The sequence below is a fragment of the Equus przewalskii genome, chromosome 10 (genome assembly GCF_037783145.1).
Source record: "Equus przewalskii isolate Varuska chromosome 10, EquPr2, whole genome shotgun sequence".
NCBI lineage: Eukaryota > Metazoa > Chordata > Mammalia > Perissodactyla > Equidae > Equus > Equus przewalskii.
The window spans coordinates 23,977,881-23,995,159 of record NC_091840.1 but is presented as its reverse complement, the minus strand read 5'-3'; the positions used below and the strand labels follow the sequence as shown (position 1 = coordinate 23,995,159).

The 17,279-nt window shown below is 58.2% G+C and overlaps 1 protein-coding gene across 2 annotated transcripts; it reads left to right on the top strand.

The window, feature by feature from the left end:
• The first annotated feature begins 1,012 nt into the window (after positions 1 to 1,012).
• OSBPL7 (oxysterol binding protein like 7) lies at positions 1,013 to 15,680 on the top strand. Of its 2 annotated transcripts, none has more exons than XM_070560538.1 (22): positions 1,013 to 1,815; positions 3,115 to 3,269; positions 3,375 to 3,500; positions 4,355 to 4,468; positions 4,821 to 4,931; positions 5,046 to 5,163; positions 5,838 to 5,941; positions 6,309 to 6,401; positions 6,480 to 6,612; positions 6,698 to 6,792; positions 6,969 to 7,064; positions 7,799 to 7,936; positions 8,514 to 8,607; positions 9,298 to 9,545; positions 9,741 to 9,878; positions 12,386 to 12,449; positions 12,547 to 12,625; positions 13,563 to 13,707; positions 13,807 to 13,951; positions 14,038 to 14,164; positions 14,373 to 14,495; positions 14,634 to 15,680. In XM_070560538.1, exons 2-22 carry the CDS (start codon positions 3,195 to 3,197, stop codon positions 14,740 to 14,742), a joined length of 2,475 nt encoding a protein of 824 aa, XP_070416639.1. In that variant the 5' UTR covers positions 1,013 to 1,815; positions 3,115 to 3,194; the 3' UTR covers positions 14,743 to 15,680. The 2 variants fall into 2 exon arrangements, with proteins under 2 accessions (XP_070416639.1, XP_070416638.1); XM_070560537.1 differs by lacking the exon at positions 1,013 to 1,815 and adding an exon at positions 3,688 to 3,741 and having other exon boundaries at positions 3,137 to 3,269.
• The last annotated feature ends 1,599 nt before the right edge of the window (positions 15,681 to 17,279 follow it).

Below are 17,279 nucleotides of genomic sequence, written 5' to 3'. Positions count from 1 at the left end.
TACAAGCTTATCCTCCCTGTAGACTTATTCTCAGGGTCATCTCTAACTCTCATGTCCCTTCCTAGAAAATCCTTCCTCTTCCTGCATCCAAGCCTGTTTTCTCCCTATACCTCCTCCCACAAGTGGCATCTCTTACATGCTTGTCCTTTTGAAGGCAGCTGCCAGCTTTGCCCAGTAGCTAACATGTGTCAGGTGGTTCTGAGTGAAAGAGCTGGGGGGAAAACCAGGATTCTCTGTTAACGAGGGGTCTGGGGGCTCTTGAGTAGGCCTCATCCAAGTCTCAGGGAGCCAGGAATTCCTAATGAAGGAGAGAGGATGTTTAACCAGAAGCCTACTCTTGTCCTTGATTGGAACATGTTCTGGGTGGACATGGGGTGATTGTGGGGGGCGGGCAGGGGGGCTGTTGAGCATTCCTGGACTTGGAGCAGTGCCAAAACTTCCTTAGTCCTGGACTCGTTTGGTGATCTGCAGCAGCTTTTCCTGTGTCCTGGTCCAGGACCAACTTCCCCCAGTGCCCAGCTCTGTGCCTTATGCCCAGGGATGCTCAATCCATCCATATGAAGTGAAATAAAAGGCCCTTGAGGCTCTTGGATGCCAGAGGTGGTCTGGCCAGTGCCGCCCAGTGCTCTCCTGACTCCCAGACCCCTGCCAGGTGCTAACAACACGCTCCTCATGGAGGGAGCAGCGCTGAGGGTCTGAATGGCGTGGAGAGAGCAGGCCTCTTCTGAGAGACATGTAAGACCCTGAACGGTCAGCCAAGGCCTGTGTGGGGACAAGGTTGAGGGGGAAGTGGCCCACATTATTTCTGGGGTCAAAGAAGAACCTTGCATTGCATACTTTACCTGCTGGCAGTGCCTGAGGCCCCACCACTGAAAACCCACTTCTTTCCAGAGAGAGACTTCATGGCATTTAAAGCTGTCAGTCCATTTCACATTTGTTTGAATGAATTTTAGATATTTCTCAAGAGCTGATTTTTAATTAGAATTGAGCAGCTAAACACAGTACTCCAGCAGAAGGGCAAAAGTGCTCAGAAAGGGAAGCCAAGGTTACTGGAGTTGGCTCCAGCCAGCCCTTTCACAGCCAGCTGGTTCCTGCCCCACACTGACTCCTCATCCAGAGACTCAGCAGGCTCCAGGGTTTATCTTATTGCATAGGTGCTGCCAGCCCCCGATGGGGCCTGACCTGGTGGGGCATCACCCCACAATGATAGCCTCAGTGTGGGGGTGGCTGGTTGGCCCTCGAGGCTTGACTGTCCTGCTGACTGTGCTCTTGGCACTGTGTATTGTGGTCCCATGGGGGCATCCATCCCTTCCTGTCAACCTGATACCTTTGCTGGCTCCAAATTTTGCAGTCTATTTTCAGATGTAAAACGAGAGGTGGGTTAATAAGGAAATGGCCTTGGGTACTAACTGGGGTCAAGGCTGTGCTAGTCTGAGTAAACCCTTTACCATCTCTGGCTTGAGGCCAGCAGCTCCCCAGTCCTCTGTGATCTATCTGGAACTGTGCCCAGTGGGAACTGCCCCCACTCCCAAGCTCAGCGCTGGGGAGTCCGCTCAGCCCTGAGTCCTCCGGAGAGCAGGGGGGCAGAGCTGAGCGGCCGCCCGCAGCTCAACAGGAGGAGGGGCCGGCAGAGGGGGAGGTGGGGAGATCCGGCTAGAGGGGAGGCTCCAACGTCTCCTTCCTTCCTGGTTCCTGCAGCAGCTGCTGCCACTGCTCAGCTCAGCTCGGAGAGGAGAGAGCAGGCGACTTAGAGACGGTGACTCAGAGACGGAGCAGCGCGCGGGCCAAGGAACACTGGCGTCCATGGACCCTGGGGTAAGGGGGCCGCACTGGCATCAGCTGATGTTCCCCGAGGGGGCTTCCTCCCACCTGAAGCTGGCGGGTCTGCTCCTCCGGAGATGGGGACCAGAATGGAGGTGGAGAGGGGGCACCCACCTGGCTCCCCTCCACCCCTCACCCTCTACTGACGGAGCCTTCCCTCCACACGCAGGCAATGAGGGGCCAGGACCCCACAGGGCCAGGAAAGAGACACAGAGATACCCAAGCACCGGAAGAGTTTGGGAACTTTCAATGGCTGAATGCAGGAGTTTCCCCTTGGGTCAGCCTCTGACAGCTTGAGCCCCACTGCCCTGAACTTCTGGCCACCCCTACCCCACTGCGTCGCTGTCCCCTCCCGGCCTCAGCTCCATCGGAAGATCTGAGCTGTTTCCCCAGCCTCGGGTGAACCTCGCCCCTCCAGTCCCTTCCCCCATCTCACACACACACAGCCTTATGCATAATTGATCTCTCCGTGGAGCCGGGATGGCCAGGGCTGGTGCCAAGGGCGCCTGTGGGCACTGCTGTGGGACCTGTGTGGACCTCAGTGTGTTCTTGACCACCTCTTCTCCCACCCAGCGTCTCCATCAGCTCAGCCCCCTGCTCTCTCTGGATGGGTGGTACTTCTCAGGAGCCCCAGGGACGGGGGTGGTAGAAAAAAGATGGGGAGGATTTGAGGGGGACTGAGTGTCCAAGGTGGGAATCCTAGGGTGATGTTTGATGGGAGGAGGCACGGGGAAAAGTGGGGGCTGTCTCAGGCCTCAGTTTGCCATGCAGAAAATGGGAGCCTAGGAACTAGAGGATATGGAGACTGATTGGTGGCGAGTCAGGATGAAGGGGTGGGGGCTCTGCAGGAGGATCATGGCAGAGGAATCTCCAAGCCATGGTGGTGGAGGTGCAGGGGGCTTGAAGGAAAGGGAGCTGGACTGAGATCTGGCTTGTCCAGTCTCTGAATTCCTCAGTCCTTTTTCAGAGCCAGTTCCTTCATTCCCCTCCCTCACCTCTGATCACCCCCAGGGAATCCTCCAGAGAAAGCACTGAGTGTTTCCTGGAGCCTGAGAATGTGTGCCCAAGGTGGGGCTGGGCAGACTTCGTGGTTTTCTCTCAGCACCGGCCTGCCTCCTGCGGGCCAGTTCACCTCTGGAGCCGTGGCCACAGTGGGAGGGTGTGGGCAGGGTCAGACTCAGGAGAGGCTTGGCAGGTGAGTGGAAGATGTGTTGGTGAGCTCTTATCTCAGACGGTGGAAGTGGAGAGGTGATAGCAGGGTCTGTGCTAATGGGGTCTCTTTCTTCCTTCAAGGGCCTCATCAGGACAAGGTGACATCCTTCCCCTTCTACCCTGCTCTACGTCCTCAGCGGGGAGTGGCCGCTGCCTTCTCCATGGACTTCCAAGAGAGGGTCCCTCCCTCCCTGGCCGTGAGCACTCAGTCTGCAAAGCCTGGCAGTGTCCAGCAGGTCTGAGGGTGCGGAAGCAGGCAGAGGGTGGGCCTAGCGTGGCCCAGGGGAGGGGCCAATATGGTTGCCTTACCAGCCTCTACCCGCCTCTGTCCTGGACTGCAGGTCTCTGAGCTGTGGGAGGTTGTGGAGGAGCCTCGGGGCCGGCTAGGGGCAGAGGGTATCATGCCCGAGAGGCAGGAAGGCCACCTGCTCAAGAAGAGGAAGTGGCCTCTGAAGGGCTGGCACAAGGTAGAGTGGGCAGGGCCAAGGGTGGGGCCAGATGCTGGGGCAGGATGGGAATGTGGGGGAGGCTGCTGGGCAGTACAAGGTGTTTGCATGTCGAGAAGGAGAAGAAAAGTCCTTGTGTGTGGTTGCTCTCTTCCCCCACCCTTTCCTGTCGGCCTCCCTGTCCTGTTCCTCCTGGGAAACGTCACAGAGATACTTTGTGCTCGAGGATGGGATCCTTCACTATGCGACAACTCGGCAAGATGTGAGTCAGGGCCTCGGCTGGGGGTCGTGGGAGAAGTCTGGCCCCAGAATGCCTGGGCAGGCAGAAGGGCTTCTGGAGTTCGCCTGAGCCGGGTCTGAATCCTAGGTGCACCCTCTCTGGGTGTAGGGTCTTGGACAAGTTACTTCCCTAGGCCTCAGCTCCCTCATCTCTGAAATGGAGAGAGTACAATCCCCCCTTTTGAGGTCATCGTCTTGGTAAGGCTCTCAGTACAGTGCCTGGCACAAAAGTGCCCAAGAAATGGGAGCTTTGTCATCCTCATCTTTGTCCTGTTCTCGTGGTGGGAATAAGGAGTCGAAGGCCTAGACACCTGGGCTCTCTGAGAGGGTGTTTCCTTCCTCAGCTTTGTGGATTCCTGAGGGTGGGAATAGTTTTCCTTGTTCTGTGAATCCCTTGAGCTCAGAATGTCACTTAACAGTGGGGTGTTCTGTGCACAGGAGGACGCCTGACAAGTCCCCGCTGATACTGTGACTCGGGCATGAGGGTGAATCTACTGCCTAAACCTTGAGCCCAGAGTGGGCTCAGGGAGATGGTAGCTCTGTGGCCCTGGGGGCCTAAAACCAGCCCCTTTTCCCTCACCAACCCTCCACCCCAGATCACCAAGGGGAAGCTTCATGGCTCCATTGATGTCCGACTGTCTGTCATGTCCATCAACAAAAAGGCCCAGCGCATTGACCTTGATACCGAGGACAACATCTACCACCTCAAGGTGACATCCCCAGGAGCCAGGTGGTGGTTTGGGCCCAAGCCTGGCCGAGGCACTGGAGCATGCAGGAGAGGGGCAGGGGCTGAGGGTTTCCCTGAGTTTGACAAGAAGGGAGTTCCCATTGTATACAATAGCCAATGGCAAACTGCCCTGTTGGTGTAATGTGAACAGGCACAGAGCTCAGGGCTCAGACACTTGGGGAAGCTGTGTTCTGCCTCCCTGCAAGGGGCCTTTGCATAAACTGGGTTCTATAGGGAGAGGCCCTGCTTGCCTGGGCACCAGAGCGCTGACTTGTTGCCCCTGGAAAGCAGCCCCTCCTTTCATGCATCCCTCCCCTTCTCCATCACTTCTGCAGATCAAATCCCAGGACCTGTTCCAGAGCTGGGTGGCCCAGCTGCGTGCCCACCGCCTGGCCCAGCGCCTGGACATGCCCCGAGGCTCGCTGCCAAGCACCACTCATCGGAAGGTAAGATGGGCCCTGGGGTGCAGGAGATGTGGAGATTCAGGGTTGGTGGCTTCGGACAACCGCGAGACCCAGGGAGGCGGGCACTGTGCTCCCTGACCATTGACTTACCCACAGGCTCCTGGTGCACAGCTTCCAACAGCCAGTGGTGCCTCGGCTCTACCTGGGGTTGGCTCCCGGGAGAAGGTGTCTTCCTGGCTGAGGGACAATGATGGGCTGGACCGCTGCTCTCATGGTGAGGGGCTGCTGGCACACACTTCTGTGGGAGGGGCCCATGCCATCAGGTCTAGGTGGCATCAGCAGTCACAAGGAGGAGAAAATGTTACCTCCATCCCTGCCTCAGGGAGCCCCAGTCTGATGGAGGAGACAGCCTCTGCCTCCCAGCTGATCAGTCTGCTCCAGCCCTGCCCTGGGGAGCCCCATCTTACAGAGGATGAAAGGGCTGTGCCCCACACATAGACAGACATGGACACAGCACCAGGACTCATGAAAGAAAAGATACTGAATGCCACTGCAGGGAGGGGTCCTGAGGACTAGTGCCAGGCGGGGAAGGGGAGTGCCCCAGAATTGGATTCCTGGAATAGGGGGCCGTGATGGCTTGGGAGAGGGAAGTGCATACTAGGTGGGGAGAGAAAGAACAAGGGCCCCCTGGCCTGTGCGGAGGAAGCAGAGGTAAGATGTGGTCTGGAGACAAAGTGGAGTTTGGGGCACTGGACCTCCCATGAGGCCAGACCAAGGGGTGGGAACTGGGAACTGCTTTGGGCTGATGAGCAGGGGACCAGGAGACAGGCTCAGGATTTCCATGGCTGCCAGGTGAAGTCTTTGGAGGAGGAAGGGAAGCTGAGGGACAGACTTTGGGGTGCCCGGCCAGTGTTGGGAGAGGGACTTCCTTGTTCATTCTTCCCACAGAGCTCTCTGAGTGTCAGGGGAAGCTCCAGGAACTACACAGACTCCTGCAGAGCCTGGAGTCCCTGCACCGGATCCCCTCAGCCCCTGTTATCCCCACACACCAGGTGAGGTCCACGGGGGAGGCAGGGACGTGCCCAGGGCTCTCTCTCCTGCTTGCCATCTTCATCCCCATCACTTCCCTGGGACAGGTCCCCAGTCCCCCACATACGCCGCAGTTTTCTGGAGAGCCACGCGTCTGCCTAGTTGCCTCTACCCTCCGTGTCCCAACTGCCTCGGGGTGGTCTCTCTGCCCCTTTGGAGCGACCCCTTCCTCCTGTGCCCACGCGTCTGCCAGGGCGTCGGTCCTCTTCCTCCGGGATGTTGGTTGTCTCTGCACCCTCCTCCGTGGCCATCTGCCTCTCTCCTGGCTTTGCTGGTTGCTGCCCCTTTGCCCCACCCTGAGAGGGGAATTCCCCCACCTCGACTTGCCAGGCCTCAGTGACAACCGAGAGACCCAAGAAGGGGAAACGGACCAGCCGCATGTGGTGCACACAGAGCTTTGCCAAGGACGACACCATTGGACGGGTGAGGTGGACCCCAAGTCGCTGGAGTGGGGTGCTCTGAAGGAGGCTGTCCCCTTCAGTGTTTCCCCTTCACCTACAGGTTGGTCGTCTCCATGGCTCTGTTCCCAACCTGTCTCGCTACCTGGAGTCCCGGGACCCCTCAGGCTCCCGCGGGCTGCCACCCCCAGACTATGCCCACCTGCAGCGCAGTTTCTGGGCCCTGGCCCAGAAGGGTGAGTACATGTTGGAGGGACAGTGAGGAGCAGGTTGGGAGAGGGCTAGGGTGAGGAGTCTGATGGCCTGCCCCTGCCCCCACAGTGCACAGTTCCCTCAGCAGTGTCCTGGCCGCCCTCACTGCTGAACGGGACCGACTGAGGGACCTGCACCAGGGTTCAGAGCTGTCAAGGATGGGGGTGAGGCTTGGGGACGGGGCAGCTGGTGGGAGGAGAGGGCTTGAGGCTGGGGACTGCAGGCCTGAGGGTAACAGCAGATCTGGGCGTGATGGGGGTTGGCAGAGGCAGTCTCCGCATGATGGGGCGGGAAGGGCTTCATCCTCCTGGCACCCTGTCCCCTCACCCTCTCCCTGTAGGTCTCTGAGGCCTCAGCTGGCCCGAGGCGCCTCCACTCACTGTCCATCTCCTCAGACACCACTGCAGATTCTTTCAGCTCCCTCAACCCCGAGGAGGTAGGAGCCGGGGTGGGCTGGGGGGCCATTTCTCCTGGGCCTTTTTTCCCAGCAGGAGTGGGAAGGCATGGTTGGTTTTCAGACCTGAAACAGCCCAGAAGCCCTGGCTCCAGCCCCTTTACGTAGCAGCAGCAGCAGCCGCGTCTTGGTCGGCCCTTCCTTCACAGTGTGCAGGATGCTTTCCCTTTTAAGGTGGAGTCCTGTGAGCCAGTGACTCTGCCCTCCAGTCCACAGATGAGGAAACTGAGACTCAAAGAGTCTGACTGGTGGGCCCAGGCTCCCACAGTTGGGACTTAGGGGTTCCCAGCACGGACTCTGGGCCCTACTCCGTGGGTTTGAATTTGGCTTTGCTGCAGCCTGGCTTTGTGACCCTCAGCTTCAGTGTCCTCATCTGCAAAGTGGGGGTAATAATTGCACCTCCCTCGTTGGGGGAGTGTCAGGATTGTCTGAGTGAGTACATGCAAAGGGCTTGGAGCTGGGCTCAGAGGCAGCGCCCAGGAAGTGTGAGCACTGGAACCTGTGTCTCCTTATTCCCTGGCCAGTGTTCCTTCCACCACACCTTCCTATCCCACTATGCTCGCTGTCCTCTGCATCTCCTCCTGCTCGGCAGGCTGCACACTCAGACAGTGCAGTCCCTGGGTATGCTTCCCTCTCAAGGTAGCTTTCGGGCAAGAGGGAGTGCCTGACGCTCCCAGCTTGGCCTCTGGGGCCTCACACCCGGCCTGATCCCACAGCAAGAAGCTCTGTACATGAAGGGGCGGGAGCTGACACCCCAGCTGTCCCAGAGCAGCATCCTGTCCCTCGCTGATTCCCACACGGAATTCTTTGATGCCTGCGAGGTTCTCCTCTCTGCCAGCTCTTCTGAGAATGAGGTGAGGGAGGAGGGAAGCTGGCAGTGAGGGGTGGGGCCTGGAAATATAAGGGTGGGGTCCTGAGAGACTAGAATCTGTAGATTCCCAAATCCTTCTAACCACCTTCTCCACTATCTCTGGGAACATGTCCAAACCTCTTGGGTTAGTGTGGCCCTGCCCAGGAACCTCTGCTGAGGACCCTTCTTCCAGTTTGACATGCTTTATCCTCATTGGCTTCTCCCAAAACTACTGCCTCCACTCCACCCCAGTCATCTTCCTGTGACCCCATTTCAGCCTCGGTGTTCCCTTGCCCCCTACTCTCCAGACCCTGAGTCTTGGTAATTCCCAACCTCCCTTCCCTTTGTGTCCCGCCGAGTCCCTGAGCCGTAGGGCCAGGCCCTCCCCCTCCCAAGGTGGCAGGGCACACTCTGTGACACCAGCCCTCCTGGGACAGTGTCTTAGGGCTCAGACCCCCCAAATACATTCTCTTCCCCTTCCCACCAAAGGGCTAACTGGGCAGATTCTTGCCAGGCCCTGGGCACTGCCTGGCTGCCCGGGGAGGCCCAGTCTGCCCGGCCTGTCATCTGTCCCGGCTCAGGGCTCAGAGGAGGAGGAGTCGTGCACCAGTGAAGTCACCACCAGCCTGTCCGAGGAGGTGCTGGACCTCAGGCTTGCTGAACGCTGTCAGAAAGGTGGGTTTATGGGCCGGGTGGGGCTAGAGGTGGGCAGAGAAATGGGGTTTGTCCATGACCCAGGCCCCGCGGGGAAGCAGTCCCTTGTGGTGACTGGTGGGCTCACAGCTTTGGATGCTGACTCCAAAGGTCACCCCAGGAGGTGAGGAAGGTGAATCCGTGAGCTACAGAATGCTCCAGGAGTGGCTCCAGGGATGGGTCAGGCTCAGGCCTGGGGGGCCCGCCTCAGTTCCAGTCTTCTGAGAAGGCTCACATAGGGCCTGATAGAGAGGCAGAAGGTCCACTTTGCCACTTGTTAGCACGGTGGCTTTGGACACGTCATGTTGCATCTTGGAGCCTATCCTCATCTGTAAAATGAGCTGAATAATCTGCATCCTGACGTTGGTTTCTGTGTTTGTGAAAGGAACAGAAGGGAAGGGCGGGGACTCGGGGACGGTTCAGGGGTGCAGGGTTTCTTGCGGTGGGAAGCATCCTCTCTGAGTGGTTCTCAGCCCTGCTGCCCACCTCCGTCCCCCCAGGATCTCGTCAAGAATTAGATCCCCAGCCGCCCTGCCCCACGCGAGTGGAGACTAGAGCTTGGGAATGAGGGATCTAAGATGCCTCAGGAGCGTGGGAGCCAGCCGAGCCATGGCCCTGCGTGTCTGGATGCCAGTGCCCAGAGGGAGAGTGACACGGCTGGGTGGGCCCCAGGGGGGTGTGTTCCAGGGAGAGCTGCAGGGCCACCCCGCCGCCGCTGCCTGCCAGCGGCCAGCGGGCCTGGGGCTGATGTGAGCCTGTGGAACATACTGCGTAACAACATTGGCAAGGACCTGTCAAAGGTGTCGATGCCTGTGCAGCTCAACGAGCCGCTCAACACCCTGCAGCGGCTCTGCGAGGAGCTCGAGTACAGCAGCCTCCTGGACCAGGCCAGCCGCATAACCGACCCCTGCGAGCGCATGGTACCGGCCCCACCTACCCCTGGGCCAGCCCCAGGCTACCACTTCCTCCCCTGGGCCCCTGTCTTCCAGAAAATCCTGGCTGGGTTCTTCCTTGCTGCTGAAATTCCACCCCAGCACCCTAGTCCTTCCTTGCGGTGGGGTGGCATCTCTTTCTCTGATCCCTCGAGCAGCGTCTCCCTGGCCTTCCTCCCACAGGTGTACATCGCAGCCTTTGCTGTCTCTGCCTACTCCTCCACGTACCACCGGGCGGGCTGCAAGCCCTTCAACCCTGTCCTGGGGGAGACCTATGAGTGTGAGCGTCCTGACCGGGGCTTCCGCTTCATCAGTGAGCAGGTGAGCCCTGGAAGAAGAGAGCTGGCCTCGTGGTGGCTGGGGCGGGGCATGGAGAGAGAGCAGGGGGCAGCTAGCTCTGTGCCAGGCACTGTGCCACATGTGGAGGTGCAGAGCACTCTACTTGAAGGAGCTACCCCGCTTAGTACAGGAGCTTAGAGTGGGACACAGACTTGAACCATAGGAGTCACTGTGCCAGGTTCTAGAGCTGGGATCGTGGACGCTGCTAGGTTATTCAGCTCCCCCTGGAAAGGCAAGCTCTAGCGGGCGATCTTGAGCTGAGTCTTCAAGGATGAATTGGAGTTCGCAGGAGTACAAAGGGGCAGGGAGAATGGGATGTTTCACGCAGTGTAAAGGATGGATGGAGCATGTTTGGGAAGAGTTTGAGATGGGACTGGAAGACAAGGCCCTGCAGGTGAAGGTAAGGAGCATTTTGTTTGTTTCTTTTTAAATCGTGGGGAGTCATTGGATGGTTTAAGCAGGAGAGTGACGTGCTCGAATTGCACTTTATAAAGAAGACCCAGGCAGTGGTGTGCGGACAGGTCAGAGATGCCATTAGAGGCATTTCATTCATCTCCCTAAGAGCTGGTGAGGACCTGCACTTAGGCCGTGGCAGCTGGACTGATGGAGGTTGGATTCAAGAGCTATTTGTGGGTTGCCCTTGACAAGACTCAGTGGTCAGCAGCATGTTCTTACAAGTAAGGACTAGGGGAGGTGGTCGATGCGAGAGAGAAGTCTGGGGTGGCCTTGAATTCCTGGATTGGGGGATTCAGTGAGTGTGCGGTGGTGCCACTTAACAGGATGAAGAACATGTGAGGAAGCCCACTGAACTGGGGAGACTCCCTGTCCGTGAGGGCTAGGCTTCAAAGGGAGGGTCCAGTAGGCCCTGGGGCATGTGGGCCTGGAGTTCCTTGGAGAGCACTGGGCAGGGCTCACAAATCGCGGAGTCACCAGCTTTGATGGGGGTGAAGTCCCAGAGTGCTCCTGGGGGAGGGTCTGGGCTCAAGGGCAGCAGGGAAGGTGGAGGAGCTCCGAGGTGGAGCAGGAGGAGGGTGGATGGTCCACGGGACTCGGGAGGGTGTCATTGGCTTCCTGAGTGAGGGAGGTTTCAGAGAAAGGCTGGGGGCCAAGGCTGGATTACAGTGGGTGTGGAATAACATGGAAGTAAAAAACAATGACACAGATCAAAATGCAGGAGTTTACCATGAGGGAAAGAGGAGGCAGAGAGAGTGGCAGCCAGAGAGGGGATAAAGGGTTGAGGCAACTTTTTTGTTTGTTTAGATTTTAAATGTTTTGAAGACGTGGTGAAAAGTTCTCCTGGTACAATATTGTGTACAGTAGGAAAGGGGTCTCCCTCGCACCCCGCCCCTCGGAGGGGACCACCACTGCCAGTGTCTGCCTCAGGCATACGCGAGCAAAGACGTGCATGTCCAGAAGGGGAAGGTTGACTCTTTTTTAAGATGGAAGGAACAGGAGATGTTTCTATTCAGGGAGAAAGAGAAATATAGAGGGGAAGACTGGGGTGCAGAGAGAGGGGGAATGGGAGAAGCAGGGCCTGCAGGGGCGGTGGGCCACAGTGTGGAGCAGGAGAGGGGCGCGGGCCTGGGAGTGGCCTGGGTGGGAGCCCGTACGGGCGTGAGGCTGGGATGGAAGGGGTTGCCTTCTCCTGCTCTCTGTTCTCCCTCGGATTGTGGGGGTGAATGTGATCTGAAGGGGATGGCTTGGGCGTAGGCCCTCAGGAGGGTTGTGGGTGATGCTCAGGGCCCAGATGTAGACATGCTGTAGGATTAGAAGTTCCCTAGCTGTGTCTGTGTTTCGAGACAGGGTGGGGGTCTAAAGAGCAGGGAGCCGGTGCTGGGAGTTGTGGCGAGTGGTGGCACGAGGTTGTGGAGGGTGCTGGGTGAGAGGGGCGGAAGTGAGGGAGCAGCCTCAGCTGGGCGGGAAGGGGGTGAAGCTGGGGCTGACAGGCCATGACAAAACAGAGCAGCCAGGGACCTGGCAGTCTCAGCAGGGGATGGGGAGAGGCCAGGCAGGCAGGCAGGCTGTGGGATACCAGAGTTCAAGGTTCCAGGTTTTCCAAGGGGTTTTCCAAGGGTGTGGTGTGGAGGGTGCAGGGTGACGGTCATCTTTGGGGAGAAGATGGCGAGGGAAGAGGGTCCAGAGGGGAGGGCCGGCTTCCAGGCAGGCCGTGCGGGGAGGCCCCACCTGTCACTGCTGGGGGACTTCGTAGTCTTGAGCAGTGGTTCTGCAGGACACCACAGACAGCACTGGCAAGGAGGACCCTAGAGGGGAGTGAGGAAAAAGGGAGGACATAGGGGCCTTATGGGAAAAGAGAGGAGGATGGAATTTAGGTGGTGGCCAGACAACAGGGACAAGAGACCTGGAACTAACTGGTCTTCTGGTTTGCGGGAGAACTGGCGTGGGGGTAAGGGAGTTTGGGGGCCGTGGGGTCAGGGGCAGACCTCGCCGTCCTCAGCAGCAGGCTCAAGAGAACTTCCTTGCTCATCCAGGTCTCCCATCACCCCCCCATCTCAGCGTGCCATGCGGAGTCTGAGAACTTCATCTTCTGGCAAGGTGAGGGGGGCCTGGGGGTGAAGGGCAGATGGAGAGGGGCGGAAACACACTCTGGTCTTATCTGTGCGTTCCTCTCCCTCCCCGACCCCAACTCCAGACATGAAGTGGAAGAACAAGTTCTGGGGCAAATCCCTGGAGATTGTGCCTGTGGGGACAGTCAATGTCAGCCTGCCCAGGTGAGTATTCCTAAGTGCTGTGCAGCCAGGCCCAGCCCCCAGGCTGTCCTCCAGGCTGGGATGGGGAGGTGGCAGGGACAGGGCAGAAAGGTCTGGCCTGAAGCTGCTTGTGGTGGGGCAGTGTCTGTACATTTTACACCTATATTTACAGCGGTTGCCAATAAAGAAAGGTGAAAAATCTTGGAATGGCAGAGCTGGGAGGGCTCATTGAGGTCATCTGATGTGGTGGCTTTCACACTTTTTTGACCATGACTCACAGTAAGAAACGCATTTGAGACTTCAAGCCAGCACGCACACACACCCATCCACACCCCCCCACACCTACCCACCCCCACCACCGAAACCTAAAGTGAACTCAGGGCTGGTCACAAACTACCCATGAAACACATCATCTAGCTCATTTTAGAGGTGGGGACTGCAGCCAGAGACAAAGAGGGCCTTAGAGGGGCCTACATGGCCAGCACGGTCCAGGGGTTCGTAAAGTTCCGTGTGGAGATCCCGGACTTCAGGATCAGAAGTCCTGGGTGCGAGTCTTGGTTCTGTCACTGAATAGTTATGCAAGCAACAAAAAGACGCCTCAGAGCCTTGAACGTGCCCTTCTATAAAACGAGAGGAATAAGGAATACCCGATAGAAGTGGGGCGTAAGCAGAATGATATATGGCAACAGAGCCGTGGGGCCCCGTCTGTGGTCTCACGCCCGTGACTTAGGCACTCAGGAGCTTTATCTGTGAGTGGAGGCATGTTAATGGAATACTTTCTGTGAAGGCTGCTCTGCTTTATGAATCACTCATCCTTCATGGCAGAGCCAGGACCAGGACGCCGGCCTTCCTTCCACACACCCACGTGACCTGCTTCAGCCAGACAGGCGCTCCTTGGCTCAGGGTGGCACTTGTACCCCAGGGCCCGCCAACTGCCCTCCCATACTGTCTCTCTCAGGTTTGGGGACCACTTTGAGTGGAACAAGGTGACGTCCTGTATTCACAACATCCTGAGTGGCCAGCGCTGGATCGAGCATTATGGGGAGGTGCTCATCCGGAACACGCAGGACAGCTCCTGCCACTGCAAGATCACCTTCTGCAAGGTGGGCACGCACCCCGGCCCGCCTGGCTGCCCCCAGCGGTTCACCCTGGGGAAGGGGAGGGGACACCTCCCTAAGCCTCCTGCCCCGACCCCACCCCAGGCCAAGTACTGGAGCTCCAACGTGCACGAGGTGCAGGGTGCCGTGTTCAGCCGGAGCGGCCGTGTCCTCCACCGCCTCTTCGGGAAGTGGCACGAGGGGCTATACCGGGGACCCCCGCCCAGCAGTCAGTGCATCTGGAAACCCAGTAAGTGGGGTGGTTGGGGAGGGCCGGGCAGGGGGAGGGCAGCTCTGGCACAGTCCACCTGCCCCAGCCTCTCACCTTCCCCACAGACTCGATGCCTCCAGACCACGAGCGGAACTTCGGCTTCACTCAGTTTGCCCTGGAGCTGAATGAGCTGACGGCAGAGCTGAAACGGTCGCTGCCTTCCACTGACACGCGGCTCCGGCCGGACCAGAGGTTAGTGCCCGGCAGCTGTGGCCCTGGTGTCCCCAGGCTCCTCCCTCCTCCTTGGGGGTTTCCACACACAGCTGGGCCTGGGTCTGTCTTCCTTGAGTTGCCTCAGGGAGATGAGGCCTGTTTGGGAGCAGAGCTGGGCAGAGGACAGAGGCCTTGGATTTGGGGGTCCCTCAAATTCAGTTCCCCTGACTATAGTCTGGATGCTCAGGTACCTGGAAGAGGGGAACATACAGGCCGCTGAGGCCCAGAAGAGAAGGATCGAGCAGCTCCAGCGAGACAGGCGCAGAGTGATGGAGGAGAACAATATCATCCATCAGGCTCGCTTCTTCAGGTGCCTCTGCCCTCGCCCTGGGTCTCTGCCGTCCAGGCTCCCCTCCTCGTCCCCTCTAGTTCCTTCCTGCTTTGAGTGGGGCCAGCAGTGGGAGGCAGCGTCTCGAGACCCCAGCCTTAATTCTCTCTCTTCCCCCAGGCGGCAGACGGACAGCAGCGGGAAGGAGTGGTGGGTGACGAACAACACATACTGGCGGCTTCGGGCCGAGCCAGGCTACGGGAACCTGGACGGGGCTGTGCTCTGGTAGCCCTGGCCCTGGGGGCAAGAGGCTCTGCTTCCTCCCTCCTGCCTCCACCCCCACCACGGACACATGGGCAAAGCCAGGCTCCCCGACTCACCGCCCTAGAGACCAAAGGGGCCCCCTGGCTCTGGCCCGTTCCCCTCTGCTGGCCAGAGGGGCTGCATCTCAGCCCATCGCCCTCCCTGTATTTGAGGTGGGAGTCAGGATTCGTGCTTCCCCAGTTTTGTTGCCCCGGACAACCAGCATGTAAGACCCTTCTTGCTCTGTCATCCCCCTCCCTGTCCCCTGGGTACTTGGGGGAGACTCCAGGCTTTCCAGGATCTGTTCCCATTTCAGTGCCTTCTAGGACACAGGGGACCCCTTGATGCCCCCAGGCTTCCTGTGCGCAGGGCTCTGGCCCCAGCTGTGTGGTTGGAGTGAGTGAGGGAGAGGAGGTGGCCTTTTTTTCCACCCTGTCCCTCCGGAGCCCTTCTCCAGCATCTTCTTCCCTGTGCCCTGGCCCAGTGGGGCGCCCTGTGCTTGGTCTCTGGCAATCTCTCCCATCCTCCTGGATCCCCTCCTCCCAAACCACAAAGCGCCTGCAGCTTCGAGCTCCTTTGTCCCTGGTCCTCAAGTGGTTTCCTTCAGTCTCAACTCAGAGGGTCCCCCCAGAGAAGATGAGGCCTCTCCAAGAGGCAGGGGACAGACAGAGCCGGCAGGATGCCCGGCCTCAGACCCACTGGCAGTGCGTGAGCATGTTGAGAGTGTAAGCTTGTGTTAGAAGAGTGTGGTGTGTGTGTGTGTGTACCCGTGTACTGCTTGCAGGCGAGCAGCATTCCTAATGTAGCCTGACGTCTCCCCTGCTGGGTGTCTGCCACCATTGCTGCTCATTTTCACAGTCTGCCTCTGATTAAGGTGAATCGCTATGACATTCCAAGCTCCAATAAAGACTGTCTTAAACTTTGGCCCGTGACCATTCATTTAAGAACACGTGTGCTCAAGCTCTGAAGGCCTGTAGCCACCCACTCACCTGGGCTCAGAATCCAATGTCAGCTCTCTCCCATAGTCCTCCCATCCTGTCAGTTGTGCTTCAGGTACCTCTCAGCTCTGGCCCCTGCTGTTGATTGCACCTGGCCCAGGCTGGGCCCTCATATACCCTTGCCTGGACTATTGCAGTAGTCTCAAAGCCTCCATCACTTCCATCTGAATGCTGGCTTTCAGGGGATATTTTCAAGGAGAAATATGGCACCTCATGCCCCTTCAAATATGTCCATTGTTTCTGAGTGCCTAGAGGAAAAATCCAAACTCCAACCAGGCAGAAAACAATGTGTGGTCCCTGTCCCCTTCTGGCGTGGAGGGCTGACACCCCAGCGTCCTCTGTCAGATCTGTTCTCCCTTGCATTGCCACCCTCCGCCGCCCCCTCAGTTAGCGAGCAGCGTTCAAGAAAGGTGAGAAGGAGGAGGGGACAGGAGAGCAGGGCAAGCTCCAGTTTCTCCTGCTCCCCGCCACCGAGGCTGAGTTCAGATCCCAGCTCTGTTATTCCAGATCCGTGTGATCTTGGTCAAGGGCCTTACCCCTCTGTTCAGGGCTTTCATTCCCTCATTTGATTCTTTCGTATCTTACAGGAGCATGTGTGTGAAGTGTCCCAGGCTCCTGATTTCATTAGTTGTCTCTTAGCCCCCCACCCGACTCCACTGCAACAACAGGCCCCAGGCCCTGCCCTGGTTTGAGAGATGTCCCTAGACGAAGTCATGCTTCCTCTGGGGGCCCCTGAGCTATGGCAGCCCTTCCAATCCGAGTCCTTTTCTTCTTCGCACTCCCCCAGCCCTGCGGGAGGGGTGGTGGTCAACATTCCCACACCTTATTTATGGAGAGTGTTGAAGTTACAACAAACATGCTTGTCCTGACATCATGTAGCAGAAATAACCTCAGCCCACTCCAAAAAAAGCCAGAGCCTGCGCATATTCAGGATCCTTTTAAAACAGGTGCACTGCTCTCCTCCCCACCTGTTCCACTCAGAGCAATGTAGAGCCCAACTGACCAGCCTGTGTTCAACTTCCACGTAGTTTAAGAACTAGAGTTTCAAATAGACCAAACCCAAAGTTATTTTTCAAATGGAGACAAGACCAGCAACTCCTCTGCCCATGGGAACCAAGCCCTCTGGCTTGTGCTGTCTAGCCCAGCATCCTCTCCAGCCCAGGCACTGACTCACTGGTGGGAAAATGGTCAAATTGGTTTGGCTCTTGCTGGGGCATTCCCTGCTGGAGGACTGTCGTCTTCTTAGAAACCCTCCATTCGGCCAGGGTTTGGTGGGTCACTGCTGACGGGGCACTCAGGCCAGGCTGAGGGGAGCCTGGAGCTCGGGCCCCAGGCTGGGCTCTGTGGACAGAGTATGAAGGGCCCAAAGCAGCTGTGGGTGCAGAGGATGGTGGCCACCTCTCAGACACTAGGAAGATGGGTGGAGGGTGCTCAAGTCTGGTCTGAGGAAGGAATGGTGAGCCCTGTTCTCATGTCTATCTCGGTCTAGTCTGATGACACACAGGACGGCTCACCACTAGGCTCT